Here is a 15,826-nt window from a genome sequence, read left to right as displayed (position 1 = left end):
CTTCCTTCCTTCCTTCCTTCCTTCCTTCCTTCCTTCCTTCCTTCCTTCCGTCCTTCCTTCCTTCCTTCTTTCCTTCCTTCCTTCCTCTGCATTACTTCTTCCTTCTCTTCCCCTTCCCCATCCCCTTCCCCATCCTTTCCTGAGAGAGGGCCTTGCGAGCTGAGGAGAGGGGCAGAGAGAGAAAGAATCTTAAGTAGGCTCCACACTCAGCACAGAGCCCATTGTGGGGCTTGATCCCACGACCCTGGACCATGACCTGAGCCGAAATCAACCTACTGAGGACATTCAACCTACTGAGCCTTCCAGGTGCTCCTGGATTAGGTCTTTCTTAAAGACCATACAGCTATGAATGTACCCTTATTTTAAATATTAATTAAAAATCTCATAAAATGTACCATCCCATTTCTACCCCTGTTTTTCTCTCTCTAGAGTGTTTATATTCCTAAGAGAACATTTTTATGATCCTGAACCCTGTATTCTCTTTTAATACCAGACTTTTGACAAAAAGTCTTCCCACTTGTGCTCTTGGTATCATTCAGAAATCAGACTTGTGAGCCATTTTTATTTAGGGCTATTGTTGATTTACTGAACTTTTTCTCTTGAGTAAACTTTTTTTTTTTTTAAGTTCATTTATATGTTTTGAGAGAGAACACGAGCAGGGGAGGGGCAGAGGGAGAGGGAGAGAGAAAGAATCCCAAGCAGCCCCCTCGCTGTCAACGTGGAGCCTGATGTGGGGCTTGAACCCAAGATCATGACCTGAGCCGAAACCAAGAGTTGGACGCTTAACTGACTGAGCCACCCAGGTGTTCCTTGAGTAAACTTTTTACTGAAATGTGACCCAAGTGCTAAAAAGCATATAAGTCATATATGTTCATCTTTATGTGTTTCTATAAAACGAATACACCCAGTGACCATCCAGATCAAGGAATAGAAGCCTCTCTTGGGTCCCCCACCTTCAAATTGAAGGAACCTACTATTCTGAGGAATTAATAGCCTAATCAGAGCAGAAAACCAGGTATCTATAATTTATATGAATAGACTGTACAATATTGTTGAGAAATGGCCCATTCTAGGGATTCCTTTGAAAATCTAGCCCTTGGCAATATAATTGAGTAAGTTTAGTATCAGTGACTGTTTTCAGGCCCTGGCAGTTGGCTTAGAGATAGGCCCAACAGCTTCTCAGCAGGCCCTTCTGAAGTGTCACCGAGGAAAGAAAATGCAGAGTTGATTTGGTGAGGGCGAATCTCTCGTCACCAGGTTTCTTGCTTGTTGGTGAAACTTGCCACTACTTCTTTATCCCATTTTCTTCCTATTTGGCCACCAGACCTTTGAGCTGCTTGTGAGACATTGGAGCCGAACTGTTCCTTCTGAGCCAGGAACTTGATTTGTAGATTTCTGGAAGATTACTTTGTTGTGTTAGTGGGATCATCCTTCTGATACTCTTGTTATTGGACATTAATGGTGTCACATACAGGTAGAGTTTGTTATCCAGACCGTGTCACTGTCTCCTGGACTCTTATGATAAAGACAGTGGGAAGGTCCTTCTTACGGTAGTAGTAGTTCAGTTTTGCAGGACTTTTTGGTCATTTCAGGTTCCTTCGTCATACTTTTTTTAACTTCTGCCAGGCACTGTATTCAGTACTGGGGATAGGAAAATGAATACATGGTTTCTGTCGGTTTGACCTTTGCAGTAGGAGGGAGGTATTGTTTCTGGACATTTTGGAAGATGTGTCTTTAGAATCCTATCGTATTCCCATCCCTGCTTTGGGATCTCCCTGTGGCACTTAATTGGCTGTTGTTCGTTCGCTCCTTTTGAACCTGTAACAGTCTTGCACTTCGAAGATTCTCCTGTGAAAGTCCCATCTCGGTGGCTGCCAAAACTGTAGTTTGCCGTCTTGATGCCACATGAGTATGAAGTTGTATATCCTTTCTATGTTCCTTCTTGTGTTCCTATTAGCCGTTCATATTAGCCGTGAACTGTTTTTCTGTGTCTTGAACCGAGAATGAATTTGAAAGTAAAATGGGCTCTGACTGGCAGGTGAAAGCTCTAAGAATGTCGGGATTCGTGCGTTATCCTCTCTGGGCCAGAGTTCTCCAGGAACTCGCCTGAGAGCGTGTGTGTATTTTGCATTCATGGGTCTTGCCTGTTCACAACGGAGCGTCTGCTGCTCCGGCCTCCATTATTGACACACCCCCACCCCCAAAATGTGGTTGTGATGACTGGAAATGCTGTAAAGCAGCTCCTCTTTTTCTCATTGGCTCTTGCCTTTTGCCAGGAGCTTTAATTTGGGCCAGGTGTATTTGTTTCTTCCTTTGACTAGAAGTCGGTGGTGAGGACAACAAGCAAGGTTGCCTCTCCAGTTTTATAAAAGTAAAGGTTACTTACCGTTCGGTAAGATTCTGCAAAGCTCTGTGAACCATGTCAAGTCACTCTACCAAATCTTCATTTCCTTTTGGAAATCAAGGCGCATTTGCTTTCTATGTCCTGGTCTTAATTTAGGATTGTTGATAAGAGGAGACAGACTTAATTCCCTTAGAAGAAGGGGGCATCGGTGTGCGTGGCACCAAGACAGTTCTTTTAGGTCCAGTCTTTCAGTCTTTGTAGCTTGAAACACTTCAGAGGTCAAGTGTGCTGCACCAGCGACCCAGCTGAAGGTGCTCCCTCATAGTCTCATAATCTGCTATGGGACAGGCAGAGGGTGAGACAGCAGATGAGCACTTCTCAGAGTACTTTCTTTTGGTGAAAGACTTTCACACTTATATTGAACGTGTTTTGAAGGATTAAAACAAAAAAATGAAGTGAAGGATGATTGGTGAGTTATCGATGCAGTAAGCCCTGAGAACTATTGTGGAGTGGAGGGGGTAGTGGTGCACATTGATTGGCAGGGCACATGTCTCAAGTTAAAGGGTAAGGTGATTGAATTGGACTGATGTCAGACCACACTTAGCACAGTATTCAGAAGCGAGGGAGTTTACACAGGCAATGGCATAGCAGGAAATTCTTTTCGTAGGCTCAACACCTTCTAACTAGACTGTGAGCTGCCACACCTGGGGCTTGTTAGGAGTCATCCTGTTATATGGAATTAGAATTGGAAGTCGAGAAGTGGGACCAAGAGATGTAAAATTGTGGCTGGGCTTTGGGTAGAAAAGAGAAAATGGGATGGTGGGGCACTGGGCATGGTAAGACCGTTCTAAACTCTGTAACATAATTGTATGTCTGTCTCCCCCATTTGGCAAGACTTTCTGCAGTGTTCCTGCCTCTATGTTGTCTGTTAATTAGATTGTACTGTCTTGAAAGGGCCCGGACACTATCCTGTTGTAATTAGCATCTAGTGTAGTCTGGTGTCCACAGTGGTTGCCCGCTATTATTAGTTGATGATGATTAGTGAAGCTGAAGCTATTTTTTAAACAGGGCCCAAGGGATGCAGACAGTGATGAAAACGACAAAGGTGAAAAGAAGAACAAGGGTACCTTTGATGGAGATAAGCTAGGAGATTTGAAGGAGGAGGGTGATGTGATGGACAAGACCAATGGTTTACCAGTGCAGAATGGGATTGACGCAGACGTCAAAGATTTTAGGTTTGTATGTTTTACACTTCTGATTTTTGAATGGGGGCTGTGGGCTTTTGTTTTGATTAGCTTTATTTTGATTTTAGTTTTCTTTTTCCTTCCTTAACTGTCCTTTTTGAGAATTGGGTCTAGTGTAGGCCATACCACAAAGATTCTAAATTTACTGGTAAAGTGGAAATTTTAAGAGCTGTCAATGCCTGGTGCTTTGCCAGAACAGATGTTTTGCATTCGCATAGGACTCTATTATTTGCAGAATGATTCTATACTTATCATTGCAGTGGTTCACAAATAACAAAATCACCTGGGCGGGGGGGGGGGCTGGGGGGGTGGGGGGGTGGCGGGTTCCTTGGGACTTTCCCCAAGTTTCTCCCAAATCACTATCTTGGGAGTAACCGTGGTCACTAATGGAAGTGTGTCTTAGCTCTCTGGCTTGTTAGTGTGGAGGGAAGCAGTTGAGAACTTAGGCATTAGATCATTTGGGACTCATAAGCTCCCTTTGAGGTAGGTGGGTCAGTATCATCTCCCTCATTTTGAAGACCCAGAGATGTAGCTTATATGACTTGTTCTTAATTGTATCCCTTCCATGGATGCCTCTCATTCCATCTCTGGTCATGACTGATTTGTAGGTTTTGCCCTGTAATTTAATGTACACGCTATTCAGATAATATTGTGTATCTGTCTTGTACATTTGGCAGTATTCTTCACTTACATAGGTAACCTTTAGTGGTGGTGTATCATTTTCAAAATCCTTAGTGATTGATGTACAGGTAGAGAATTTAATTTTGAATAATTTTAATGTTAGTCTAAAGCTAATGTATGTGTGTCTAAATACACACACATCTATCTCTGATCGTAATTTCTACCACAGCCAGAATTAAAATTCATTTTGGACCATCGTTTGTAGAACACAATTCAGTTGTTTAGTATTCCTAATCTAATTTTTTAATCTTGCGAGTGTAAAGAATTATAGTCTTTGGAGGAAATTTGAGGCACAGAGTAATAACCACTTACCTAAGGTTTTTCGGGTGAAGTGGATAGCCTTTCTCTCCTGATTCTCAGGCAGCCTGTAGCAAGGTTTGGTATAGTTGACTTCTGGCCGGGTGGTGGTAGGGCATGTGCGTGAGAGGGAATACACAGTAGCTTTAATTCGTACCAGCTATAGGGTTTCTTTTAGGGATGAAGGGCACAGAATGTACTCACTGGCTATGCTCCCCTTACTAGAATGTAATATTGTTTTATATTAGTCTGATTCAGAATAACACAGTCCTCAATCCTCTTCTATAGGGAGATCATGTATCCTGGGCCACCCAAGACACTACTCGTTTATACCATGTCTGGAATACTTACTAATAGTGCCCTTTTCTTGCTCTTAGGAGTATCCTGGTTTGGATGATAAATTATACCTTCATATTACTTATAATTCTTAGAATTGTCTCCTCAGCAGGGGCATATCCTAGATGATGAATTTATCGTGTACTGTTTTGTAATGGTTTGCTTCTTCTGGTTGCTTAGAAGGGGAAAATGGGAGACAGTCTTAGCACTGATGAGTAGTACCCAGATAATGCTTAAATTTTTTTTTCACCTATAAAAAAGTTTTTTTTAATAGAATCGTTCTCATTTATGGAATTTCCCCCTAGAAGCTACTTTTTCCGTTGGGTCTCTGTTTAAAGAGTAGGTGTTGTTTTGGGGGGGCATGGTTTACTACCCACATTTTGGATCTTGTTTTCATGGATGCCACAGGTAGCGTTTTTTTTCCAGTTCATTCATTATTCCTCAAATCTGGGCCCTTTGGTTAAAGGGATTGTAAATTCTTAGTGGTTAATGTGGATTTACGGGGTGGGTTGTGGTGGGAAGAGACAAGGAATAGAAGGGTCGTTTTATGGGATATGACACGTAAATACCGTAAAGTGTCTCTGGTTGTTTTGTAGAAATAGTGTTAAGTGCTATTGACAGTAAACTGCTCAAGGACCTTGTCCTTAAACTTGGGTTGCTGTAGTGTCCCTCCCCGCTCAAAATAAGGTTTAATGCCCTTTACTTTCTCTGTTTAGCCGTACCCCTGGTAATTGCCAGAACTCTGCTAATGAAGTGGATCTTCTGGGTCCAAACCAGAATGGTTCTGAGGGCTTAGCCCAGCTGACCAGCACCAATGGTGCCAAGCCTGTGGAGGATTTCTCCAACATGGAGTCCCAGAGTGTCCCTTTGGACCCCATGGAACATGTGGGCATGGAGCCTCTGCAGTTTGATTATTCAGGCACGCAGGTACCTGTGGACTCAGCAGCAGCAACTGTGGGACTTTTTGACTACAATTCTCAACAACAGGTACTGTGTGTGTCTCTGTCACTCTCTCTACTCCCCTCCAGCCAGCGCGTGATTCACGTGACTTAAGAATGGGGCAAGGGGGGGCGGTGGTGGGAGAAGGGTGGCATTATTTCAGGCTACCGATAGGCAGCACTCCTTACCCCGACGGTGACGTGGGCGCACAAAAGCCTCTGTATCTTCCCCGCAAGAAGCCGATTCCCATGCTGAGATTATTGGCGAGAGATCACTCTGCTCCACATGTCCTTCCTTTGGCTCCTCTGTCCCACCAAGGCCCGGCGAGTGGGTGAGGTAGTGGCGCCTCTCGTGACACAACCCTCTCGGATGCTGAAACTAGTCTCTCTGAAGATTAATGTAACTGTGATGCCGTTGGTTTGTTTTGTTTTTAAAATAGTAAACTCTGTTACCTGCTGCTGGCAGGAGTCCAGTGCCAGGTCATCTTATTAGTCATGTCTTTTAATTAAGTGAGCAACTATAGATGACAGACATACCTGCTGCCGTTCACCAGAGTTTAAAATAGGATTGGGGGAAAACACAAATCACTCAATGTAAAATCTACAGTGAAATGACTTGGCTCTTTCTTTTCTTCATAATTCCTTAGAAAATACTGTATGTGTGCCTTGTGGGTTTGAATGCACGGTGTGACTAACTCTGGGGTTTACTGATCCTTCTGTTCAATTCAAAAACAAAAAGCCACTAACTGTCTGAATTATAAAAGGGGGTGCGTGGCTTCCCCATCTTGTCAGGTACCACAAGTTCTCTCTTGTGGCTGGAAGCACTTTGACGGGCCATGAATTTCTGATATTCATTAGTTTTGGACTGGAGCATAAATACAAACCTCTAGGCTTGAAAGGTTAAATTTTCATTTCCAAGTTTAGAAATTCTACATCTGTAGGGGAAATTGGAGATCAGTGTATCATACTGTCCCTTTGTTATTGTCACAAATAGTTGATTTTAAATGAATTTTGATTGATAGACAACTGGATAATAAAGTTAACCATATGAAGTTTACAAAAGGAAATCCCTTTATTTTTTATTTTTTCAACGTTTATTTATTTTTGGGACAGAGAGAGACAGAGCATGAACGGGGGAGGGGCAGAGAGCGAGGGAGACACAGAATCGGAAACAGGCTCCACGCTCTGAGCCATCAGCCCAGAGCCTGACGCGGGGCTCGAACTCACGGAGCGTGAGATTGTGACCTGGCTGAAGTCGGACGCTTAACCGACTGCGCCACCCAGGCGCCCCAAGGAAATCCCTTTAAGGGATGATGTGATACATGCGCTCTGCTCGTATCAGATGGAACTGTTGGGTTTAATTAACACACTCTTTTTTCCGGACAGAGTGAGCTGTTAAGTGTCCACCACTCTCCCTGTGGTTCCCAATAAATACGCCACCTCTTCGTAAGAATGACTTTTTGTGCTTTTTCTCTTCTTTCACTCTTTTGACCCTTTCACAGTGGCTCCTCAAAAACAGCCGTTTTGAGTGAAGCCAGAAATTGCTAAATTCAGGTGCTGAAGGCAGATTAGACTTAAAATCTGTGCCACATCAGCAAATGTAGGGGGACACTGCTACCACATAGACCTCAGCTGGCTCAGCTTAGGAGAGGAGTGTGGTAGTTCCGTGTCTAAATTGAGGTTTGTGAGTGTAAGCTGCTTCTAATCAGAGTTCTTTAACTTGTTATGTTAAGAAGTTTTATCTGAATCTTCCTTTTACTCTTGTCTTCTTTGGTCTGAACTTCCCCAGCAACCGTTACAACTCTGGCCAGTTTTGGTGCTTAGCTTCCCATTCCCCATCTAATTCAGTCTGACCCTCTGCTTGTGAAAGAAAATCTGATGCTCTTTGATTTAATTGTTTTTTGCGTCATAATCAGAGTTGGGATTCTCTTTCAATGTATTGATCTCTGGTTTCTAACTAATTTGACCGACGTTTTAAGAGGCTGGATAATTATTAGAACTTGAATAGATGATGTCCGTTTGCAAACTTCTAAGCAGTTAAGATGATTCCATTAAAGATAGCACCCACTCAGATTTATGAAACCTGGGATGCCTTTACACTTCCCATTTCAGTAATTTTGAAAGTGAACGTTACTGTTTTGAAAAGGAAACTGTTGTTGGCTTTTGGCTTCCCGTGCACGTCTTGGTTGAGGCAACATAGAGGCATTGTTCCATAGGTGAACCACCATCATGTGATGTGGTCATGGTTGTTTTATCCCACGGGCCCACAGTTCCTACTTTTCTGCATAGATTCTTTTACACAGCCTTGTAGCGGGCGCCCTAATAGCATGCCCTGGAACTGTTGGGCCAGCACTCCTCTATTTTCAAGACCCTTAACCTCCTCCAAATGTCTCCTGCATAGAGGCAGGAGGAGCTGTGAAGAAGATAGGATCTCTTTTCTGCTGGAAATTGGTGTTTGATCTTCTGTTTTATCCCTCCAATATTTCTTTTTTTAATTTTTTAACATTTATTTATTTTTGAGAGACAGAGTGAGCAGGGGAGGGGCAGAGAGAGAGAGAGAGAGAGGGAGACACAGAATCTGAAGCAGGCTCCAGGCTCCGAGCTGTCAGCACAGAGCCCGATGCGGGGCTCGAACCCACGAACCGTGAGATCATGACCTGAGCTGAAGTCAGATGCTTAACCGACTGAGCCACCCAGGCACCCCGAATATTTCTTACTCTTACTTTCCATTACATTTCATTCCTGTTTCCCTTTCTGCTAATTTATTTTTATTTATTCTTAAAAATTGTTAATGTTTATTTATTTTTGTTAGAGAACAAGCAGAGGAGGGGCAGAGAGAGAGAGAGAGAGAGAGAGGGAGACACAGAATCTGAAGGTGGCTCTGAGCTGTGAGTGCAAAGCCCACTGTGGGGCTTGAACCCACAAACTGTAAGATCATGACCTGAACCAAAGTTGGAGGCTCAACTGACTGAGCCTCCCAGGCGCCCCTCCACTAATTTAAATTGTTTCATTTTTGAAGGTCCAGTGCTGCTAACTTTCTTGGTTTCCAGATCAGTAAGTTGTATTGTCTGTCTCCTTTGAACTCCGTGGTGCTCTGTGCTTCTCTGAAGAAAAAGAATCACGATGTTCTGCCTTGTGTTATGATTTCTTGTTTCATAGTCCTTGCTAGGTTGTAAACTCCTTGAAGATAAGCCCTGGGTCTTGTTCTTCTGTGTCTTCTGATTGGCTTTAGCAGACCAGGTTTTCAGGAAACATCTCTCATATCCCGATTATAGTGTCTCAGAATATCCCCCATATTAAATATACTTCCCCAAACTAAAATCTGGAACTAGCCTTCTCAGAGATCTGGAGGCCCCTCTTTGAGGCCCTGCTTGTATTCTAATAAGCGAGTCCTTTAGATCTAGCCCACTAAGCTTGTGCCTCATGTACGTAACTAGACCTGTATCATACCTAGGAAATTACCTCCTTTTTAGGGTCACAGCCCTCTGTTGCCATCTGATCAGAAAACGTACGTAATTCTTCTGCAGTCTAGTTTTGTGGATAACTTCAGGGAGATCGCAGATTTGTGGATTGTGGATTATGACTTTCTTTTCTCGTTTTTTTGTTCTCGCTTGTAGTGGAGCGTATCTTTCATGAATGAGATGGGCTCCCCCCACCCACAGCTCTCCATTTAGTTGTTGTGACTCATTTGGTCGTTTAAATAGTGCAGGGAAGTACTCGATGACAAGTGTAGGTCATGCCCATGTCCTAGAAGCTTAGACAAGGGAGAGCATACTCTATTCTGGGGAAGGAAGGACTTATGGAAGAGGTAGATCTTGAGCTGTACCTTGCAAGACTAGTTTATATCAGGAAAAGAATGAAAATTCCATGGGAGGAAATAGTAAAGCATAAAGGCTTAATACTAGAAATTAACAGGTACATGTTTAGTAGATAATGTAGTCATCCAAGGAGGTGGGTGAAGTTGAAAAAAAGTGACTTGTGAGATTGTGTAGTGTTGTGTCCTCTTACCTGCTTTGCTCTGCTGCCTTATTGACAACGACAAGACATTTCTAAGAAGGAATGACTTAATTATCACAGTTTAGTTTTTTGTGTTGAGTGTTGGTTCAGTAGCAGTTTTAGACCTTCTTTTACCCATATTAACCTTAATTATTGACGATTGTGTCCTTCTAGGAAGCTGGGTTCTGCTTGTAGTGAACAGAGCTGGTGCTCATAGTAAGACCATGATACGTGGAACCATGTGGGGCAGTTGAGGAAGTGTACATGCTAAATCGGTTGGTCAGGAATGCTGCCAGACCGGGGGGGGGGGCGCTCCATGGAGATCAAGGTTGTGTACCCCTAACTTGAAAGGTGCGGTGTGTATTGCCGTAATTAAAAGAGCAGAGGTATGGGGACGAGATGGGTGTGGTGTGGTCATAGGCTGCCAACGGGAGAAGGTATACTTACGGGGAACAGCAGATGGGTGGTTCGTTTGGCGAGTCCGGGTCTCAGAGGCCTTGAGGACCAGGCCTGAGTCCCAGACAGTATTGATGATTGTGAGGGTTGAACCAGAGCTCTGCTGTAATACATGTTTTTCCACACATTCTGCTCTTTTATGTTGGCTTCCTTAAATGCGGATCACAGGCTGTCTTTAGTTTTGAGTTCCTTTATTTGTGATTTTGTGATGGGATCTGGCTTGGAAATTGACAAAATAAACAATTCCTTCTTGTGTCCTATTTTCTTTTATTCCCGACTTGGATTTGGTGTGTAAATTGGTTTCATAAAACTGTTAGTATCAGCTTCTATGGAGATACATAGTAGAGAACAGCCTGAAGATATAGGAAAGGTAATTTTCGTTCAGTTCATTACACACTTAATGGTACTTAGGGGTACTTTGGGTTTTGGATAGTTAAGTTACTTGTCTAGTCATTGTAAATCATAAACTTAACCTGAGGTTTATTCAGAGCAAGTATTCCTTTTTTTGTGCCATGAACCCCTTAGCGGTTAGATGAGATCTGTGGGCTGAATTGTGTGAGTGATATGTAGTATAGATAGGTTTACAAAGGAACCAGTGATACAGAAATAGTTACAGAAATATTTAACAAATTCAAGATGTATCTGCTTTATCATACGGTGCATGCGGCAGAAATATGTACTAGTTTTCATGATGAGCGTGAACGCAGCTGTGAGATATCTAGTGGTCGTAAAGGAGCATGAAACCTATTTGACTTCTGTTGATGATGAAGTCACACAAGTGTATTGCTCATGTTAATATGGTTTGTTGCCTGTGGTCATAATTGAAGGACATGGTAAATTTCATGAACATGAGGATAATTTTACCTATCCCAAGTACAGAGATCTGGGATTTAAGTACCCCTAATGTAGGGTGGTTTGAAATGTTCATTGATATCTCTGGAATATTCTCCCTTTTTCCCCTCACTTTTCCCTCATTGTCTTCTCTTTAATCCTATGTGAACAATCAACATTATAACCAGTGACCAGTTAATTATAATGTGTTCGTACCATTTTGTGTCATGATACTTGAGCGAACTTGTTTATTTTAACGAAGAGCCATACAAGTATTTATATTTCCCTAAGTATATTTTAGAAACTTACTGCTAGGTTTCATTATATTTTAATGCTGTGTAGCAGAAACCAAAGCCAGGATCACATCATTATAGATCAACCAGATTAATTGCTGATGTTCTTTATTTAGAATTCAGTTAATCTAAAAATAGCCTAATGCAGTATGTTTTACAAAATTGTATACTGATGTGCTAAAACCCTTAACCTGTTAAGCATGAATTTTACTTTAAAAGTGTTTAATTTCTGTCCAAATGTGTATTTAAATTTCTAGTGAGTTGACATACAGTGCAGTATTGGGTTCAGGAGTAAAATGTGGTGAGTCATCACTTCCTTAGAACACCCAGTGCTCCATACGTCGCCCTCCTTAATACTCATCACCCATTTAGCCCACCCCCCACCCCCTTCCCTCCAGCAACCTCCAGTTTGTTTTCTATCATGAAGAGTCTCTTGTGGTTTGCTTCCTGGTAAGCATGAATTTCAGCAAAGAAACCATACTCTGAAAATCATAATTGAAGTACAGATTTGTTCCTTCACGGCCCTAGGCGCAAGGGGGAGGAAGCTGGCACGCATTGCTTTTAAAAGTGCCGTAGTGATTAGATGTCATCTTCTGAAGCCAAGTTTGTACATAGTTTTCATACAGGTCTTTAATATTCTCAGCTTTCCTTTCAGTTCACAAGTGAGGAAGACTATTTTTCATTGTTGTGTGTAGTCCCTGGTAAACACTGCCTTTCGCTGGCAGGCTGACCAGTTGAAGCTTGCCTTTATTCTTTGCTGAAATTTTGTATGAGTTTTCTCGAAAGATACTTACTGACTTGGTGGAAGGACGTTTTGTTTTTTCCACCTTGTTTAGAGATTATTTTGGACTCCGATTTTTCATCTGCTAAGGAAATGTGAAGAAGGTTTTCTTAAAAAATTCAGCAGCATATGTAGTTGTTTAACCAGAAGTCATTGTCGATCATCGTTGTTCAGATAACCTGGTTGAAAATGGGCTCTGATCTGCAAGCTTCGGACGGTAGCAGACTTTCACATGTTTTATGTACTACAGCCTGGCTCCTGTGATAAACCTCTTTTCTTAAAAGAGAAATAGTCCCACCGTTGATGTAACAGCTTCAGTGTTTGGAATCTCCTTTCTCTGTGAACGCTTACAACCACCCCATGGGGGAGAGCAAGCATTAGGTTTTTACAGGGAAGAAAATTAAGACCTCACGAGGCTGAGTTGCTGAAGGTCATGAGACCACAAGCCATGCGAACATCTCTGTCCTGGTGTGTAGCTCTGGGCTGTGTCGTTCCTGGATCCAGTACTGGAAACACAAAGCCTTTTGACCCGTGGGCTTGCCTCACCTTCCCATTCTGTGCATTCGTGGTTTTCTCTGCATGGAGTCTATGCTAACGTATTCTTCGACAACAAGGCAAAAAAGGTTTTTCTTCCATCCCCGTCACCTTTGTGAGCTGTTGACAGCAGTTGGTGCTCATGAGCTCAGTGGGATTTTGACTTTTGCATTCACTCTGAACAGTCTTGACCTCTGCTTTCCTCGTCCTGGGCTGCCCTGTCGGGAGGAGGAGCTGTACGAGGTGCCTCACAGAAGGGGTGTCTGTGTGGGGGTGCTCTTGCCATTCGTCAGAGAGAACATACATCAAGGACTGTTCCAAGTGCGTTACACGTGTTAATTTTAATACTTGCAGCAACCTTATGATTTCGATGTGTCTTCGTTGTCCCTGTTCGAGAGGAGAGTGAGTCAGAGAGAGGTTCTCTTGCCCTGTGTTGCGTAGTCTGTGTTGACGCCGAGCTATAAATCCAGGCTTTCTGGCCCCAGAGTCTCCGCTCTTATCCCCTGTCCACTGTGGCTTTGGCCTTAAACTGGCCAAAAGCCAGGGCTTTTTAGTTGCGAGGGGCAGAGGGATAATCTTGCAGACACCAACTCGATATTGAGGTATTACTCCTCCACATTCTGAAAGCCTAGTAACAGTGTTTTCATGCCAACAAGTGTTATTGATAACAACATAATGACAGTAATAGCTATCTTTGATCACTTAACACTATGCTGGGTGTTTCTGACTGCCCCTTTTTGGAATAAAAACTCTGCAGGGTATCTTTTGTAAGGTCATGTAGTGACAGAGACGGGAGTCAAATCAGCTTCCTCGTGTGGTTCCCAAATTATGCCTTCAATATTTCTTACTAGGAACCTTGATGAACTTGAAATACTTGATGTATTTTCCCTTGCATTTAGTCTCTTGAACAACTTAAGAATTCTACCCAAGTAAATTGTAATCGGTAGTGGCACATTTATCATTATACCAACCTTAAAACAAGCATTCTCTCCAAATCTCACAGTATTGTGTTTCTCAGTTACCATTGGCTTCCTTTCTGAAAATGATGAAAATGTTAACAGAGCTCAGTGGTTTGCCCAGCAGATGGCATTTGTATGAGTTTTTCAGGATCCTTTGGAATCCATTACTTGCCAATTACCCAATTTTGTTTTGAATACCCTGTATTTCCAGTTAATATTGGGGCATTTACATAAAGAAAATGTGCCAGAATTGCTGTAATCTATGCTATAATAAAATCTGCTTGCTGTAGATGATAATTTCTGTTAATTGTTTACTGCAAAATGCACTCAAGAAAACAATTCCTTCTCTATTCACCATAATCACTGAGATATCAATCAACTCTCAAACACAGGGTATGTGGGAGCTCTTGAAGGGTCTGGATGTTTTTAGTTACAAGTGGTAGTTTCTCCTCCTCAAAGTATGGCTGCATGGTGGTGAGAATCACAAACTAATGTCATGCAGAATGGTTGGTATTTACACATGCTGGATATTTATGGATACGGTACATGAGCATTGAATGAGTTACATGTCATGTTAAAAACATGAAGCGAGGAGAAGTCAGATGGAATGTCAGTGAGTACTGTTTTTGGTTAATAAGAGAACTTCAAGAGTTCTGTTCTGAGCACACTGTCTTTATCTCCCTAGCTCCCCATGTTATGGTGCCTCGCTAATAACGGGTGCTCAAAAAATGTTTCTTGAATGAATGATTTTGTTTGCAGCAGGGCAGAGAAGTGTAGACAGAAGAGACTAGCATGAACAGTGCCTGAGATGTTAAATATTTCAAAAGGTTTGAGGCTAGGAAGATTCCAGAGACCCACTGAAGACACAGATCTTTAAGTGAAGCTATAAGGTATTTTTACAGCCTTGTAAAAAATTGAAAAACAACTTTGCACTATTTTGCTATTATGTTTTCTCCCTCCTGGCTTCCCCTCTGAGGTGAACTGCCTCCTGTTGGTAGGAATACTCTGGGGCACTATCCTTAGGTAGACAGTCATGTGAAAAACAACCTGGCAAAAATCACAAGATCCCAGTTACCAGATAGTACTGATTGGCTGCCTTCCTGGAGGGATCAGGTCTTTTGATAGGTTGGTCTATAAATTCCAGTATTTCTTTTGAAGACTTGATATTTAATCAGTGCCTGTTAAAGTCGTGCTTGTCTTTTTACCAGCATCATAATGAAATTTCTTTTTTCTTTAACTTTTGAAAATAAAACAATTACTTTTGAAATCTGTACATAGTTACTTTTGATTTACTTTCATACTATAAAGACAAAGGCTAATTTTACTCTGGTCTTTAGAAAGAGGAATATTTTACAAAGAGAGGTAACAGGTGAAGTTGGTCAGTATGTTCAAAATATTCACCCCCCCCCTTTTTTTTAAGTTTATTTATTTTGAGAGAGAGAGAGCACCAGCCGAAGTCAGACCTTTAACCAACTGAGCCACCCAGAGGACCCCTTTTGTTTTCTTTTTATTTAAAATTGTCTACTCATAGAAGTCTCTTCACCACCTAAGATAACATTACAAGTCCAATTCTGACGATAATTAAGCTGAGTTGGTGGGATGACATTATCTTTTAATGTCTGAAACAGGTCTCTTTATGAGGAAATCTGTTATTCAAGATCCATGGTGTCAGTTCTATATCATCCAGTGATATCACCTGAGTTGTTGAAAACTCCTATAGAAAGAGCAGGTAGCTAGGGGGAAGTTCCTTTGTAGGGAGGTACTTTCAATAAGCACTCTGATTTCAGTGAATAAAGGTTTTCAGTGTGACTCCTTGGAAGGAGGCACATCGAGGCAATCCAGAATTCTTTCTTTGTACCAGTGCTGTTCGTACTGAAATGTATGACCATTTTAGTCAGTGTTGTATCCTTAGTTCCTCGCACAGTGCCTAGCAGGTATTATTTGTCTCCTGATGTTTGTGGAATGAATGAGTGAATGATTGGCCTTGTATTAAGGTAGAACTTTGGGATATTCTTGGTGTCAGGGTCTTTGTACTCCTTTCCTTTTCTTGGGAATGAAGAAGTGTGCTAGGTCTGGGACGCCTGGGTGGCTCGGTCGGTTAAGTGTCTGACTTTGGCTCAGGTCACGATCTCGCGG

At 42.2% G+C, this 15,826-nt stretch overlaps 1 protein-coding gene across 20 annotated transcripts in view; it reads left to right on the top strand.

Annotated features, from left to right (window-relative positions):
• Nucleotides 1-15,826, top strand: part of PUM1 (pumilio RNA binding family member 1) — a 135,375-nt gene that overhangs the window by 67,266 nt on the left and 52,283 nt on the right. For 17 of the 20 annotated variants that reach the window (XM_040467295.1, XM_040467287.1, XM_040467309.1 and 14 more), the window contains 2 exons: nucleotides 3,413-3,579; nucleotides 5,619-5,889. The exons of the other annotated variants lie outside the window; for them this stretch is intronic. In XM_040467295.1, the coding sequence (XP_040323229.1) occupies nucleotides 3,413-3,579; nucleotides 5,619-5,889 (438 nt within the window). The remainder of the gene's footprint in view (nucleotides 1-3,412; nucleotides 3,580-5,618; nucleotides 5,890-15,826) is intronic. 20 annotated transcript variants of the gene reach the window in all.

Source organism: Herpailurus yagouaroundi, unplaced genomic scaffold, assembly GCF_014898765.1.
Source record: "Herpailurus yagouaroundi ecotype Mexico unplaced genomic scaffold, PumYag 77, whole genome shotgun sequence".
Classification (NCBI taxonomy): Eukaryota; Metazoa; Chordata; class Mammalia; order Carnivora; family Felidae; genus Herpailurus; species Herpailurus yagouaroundi.
Note: the sequence above shows the minus strand (reverse complement) of the source record. Positions and strands in the feature narration are given on the sequence as shown.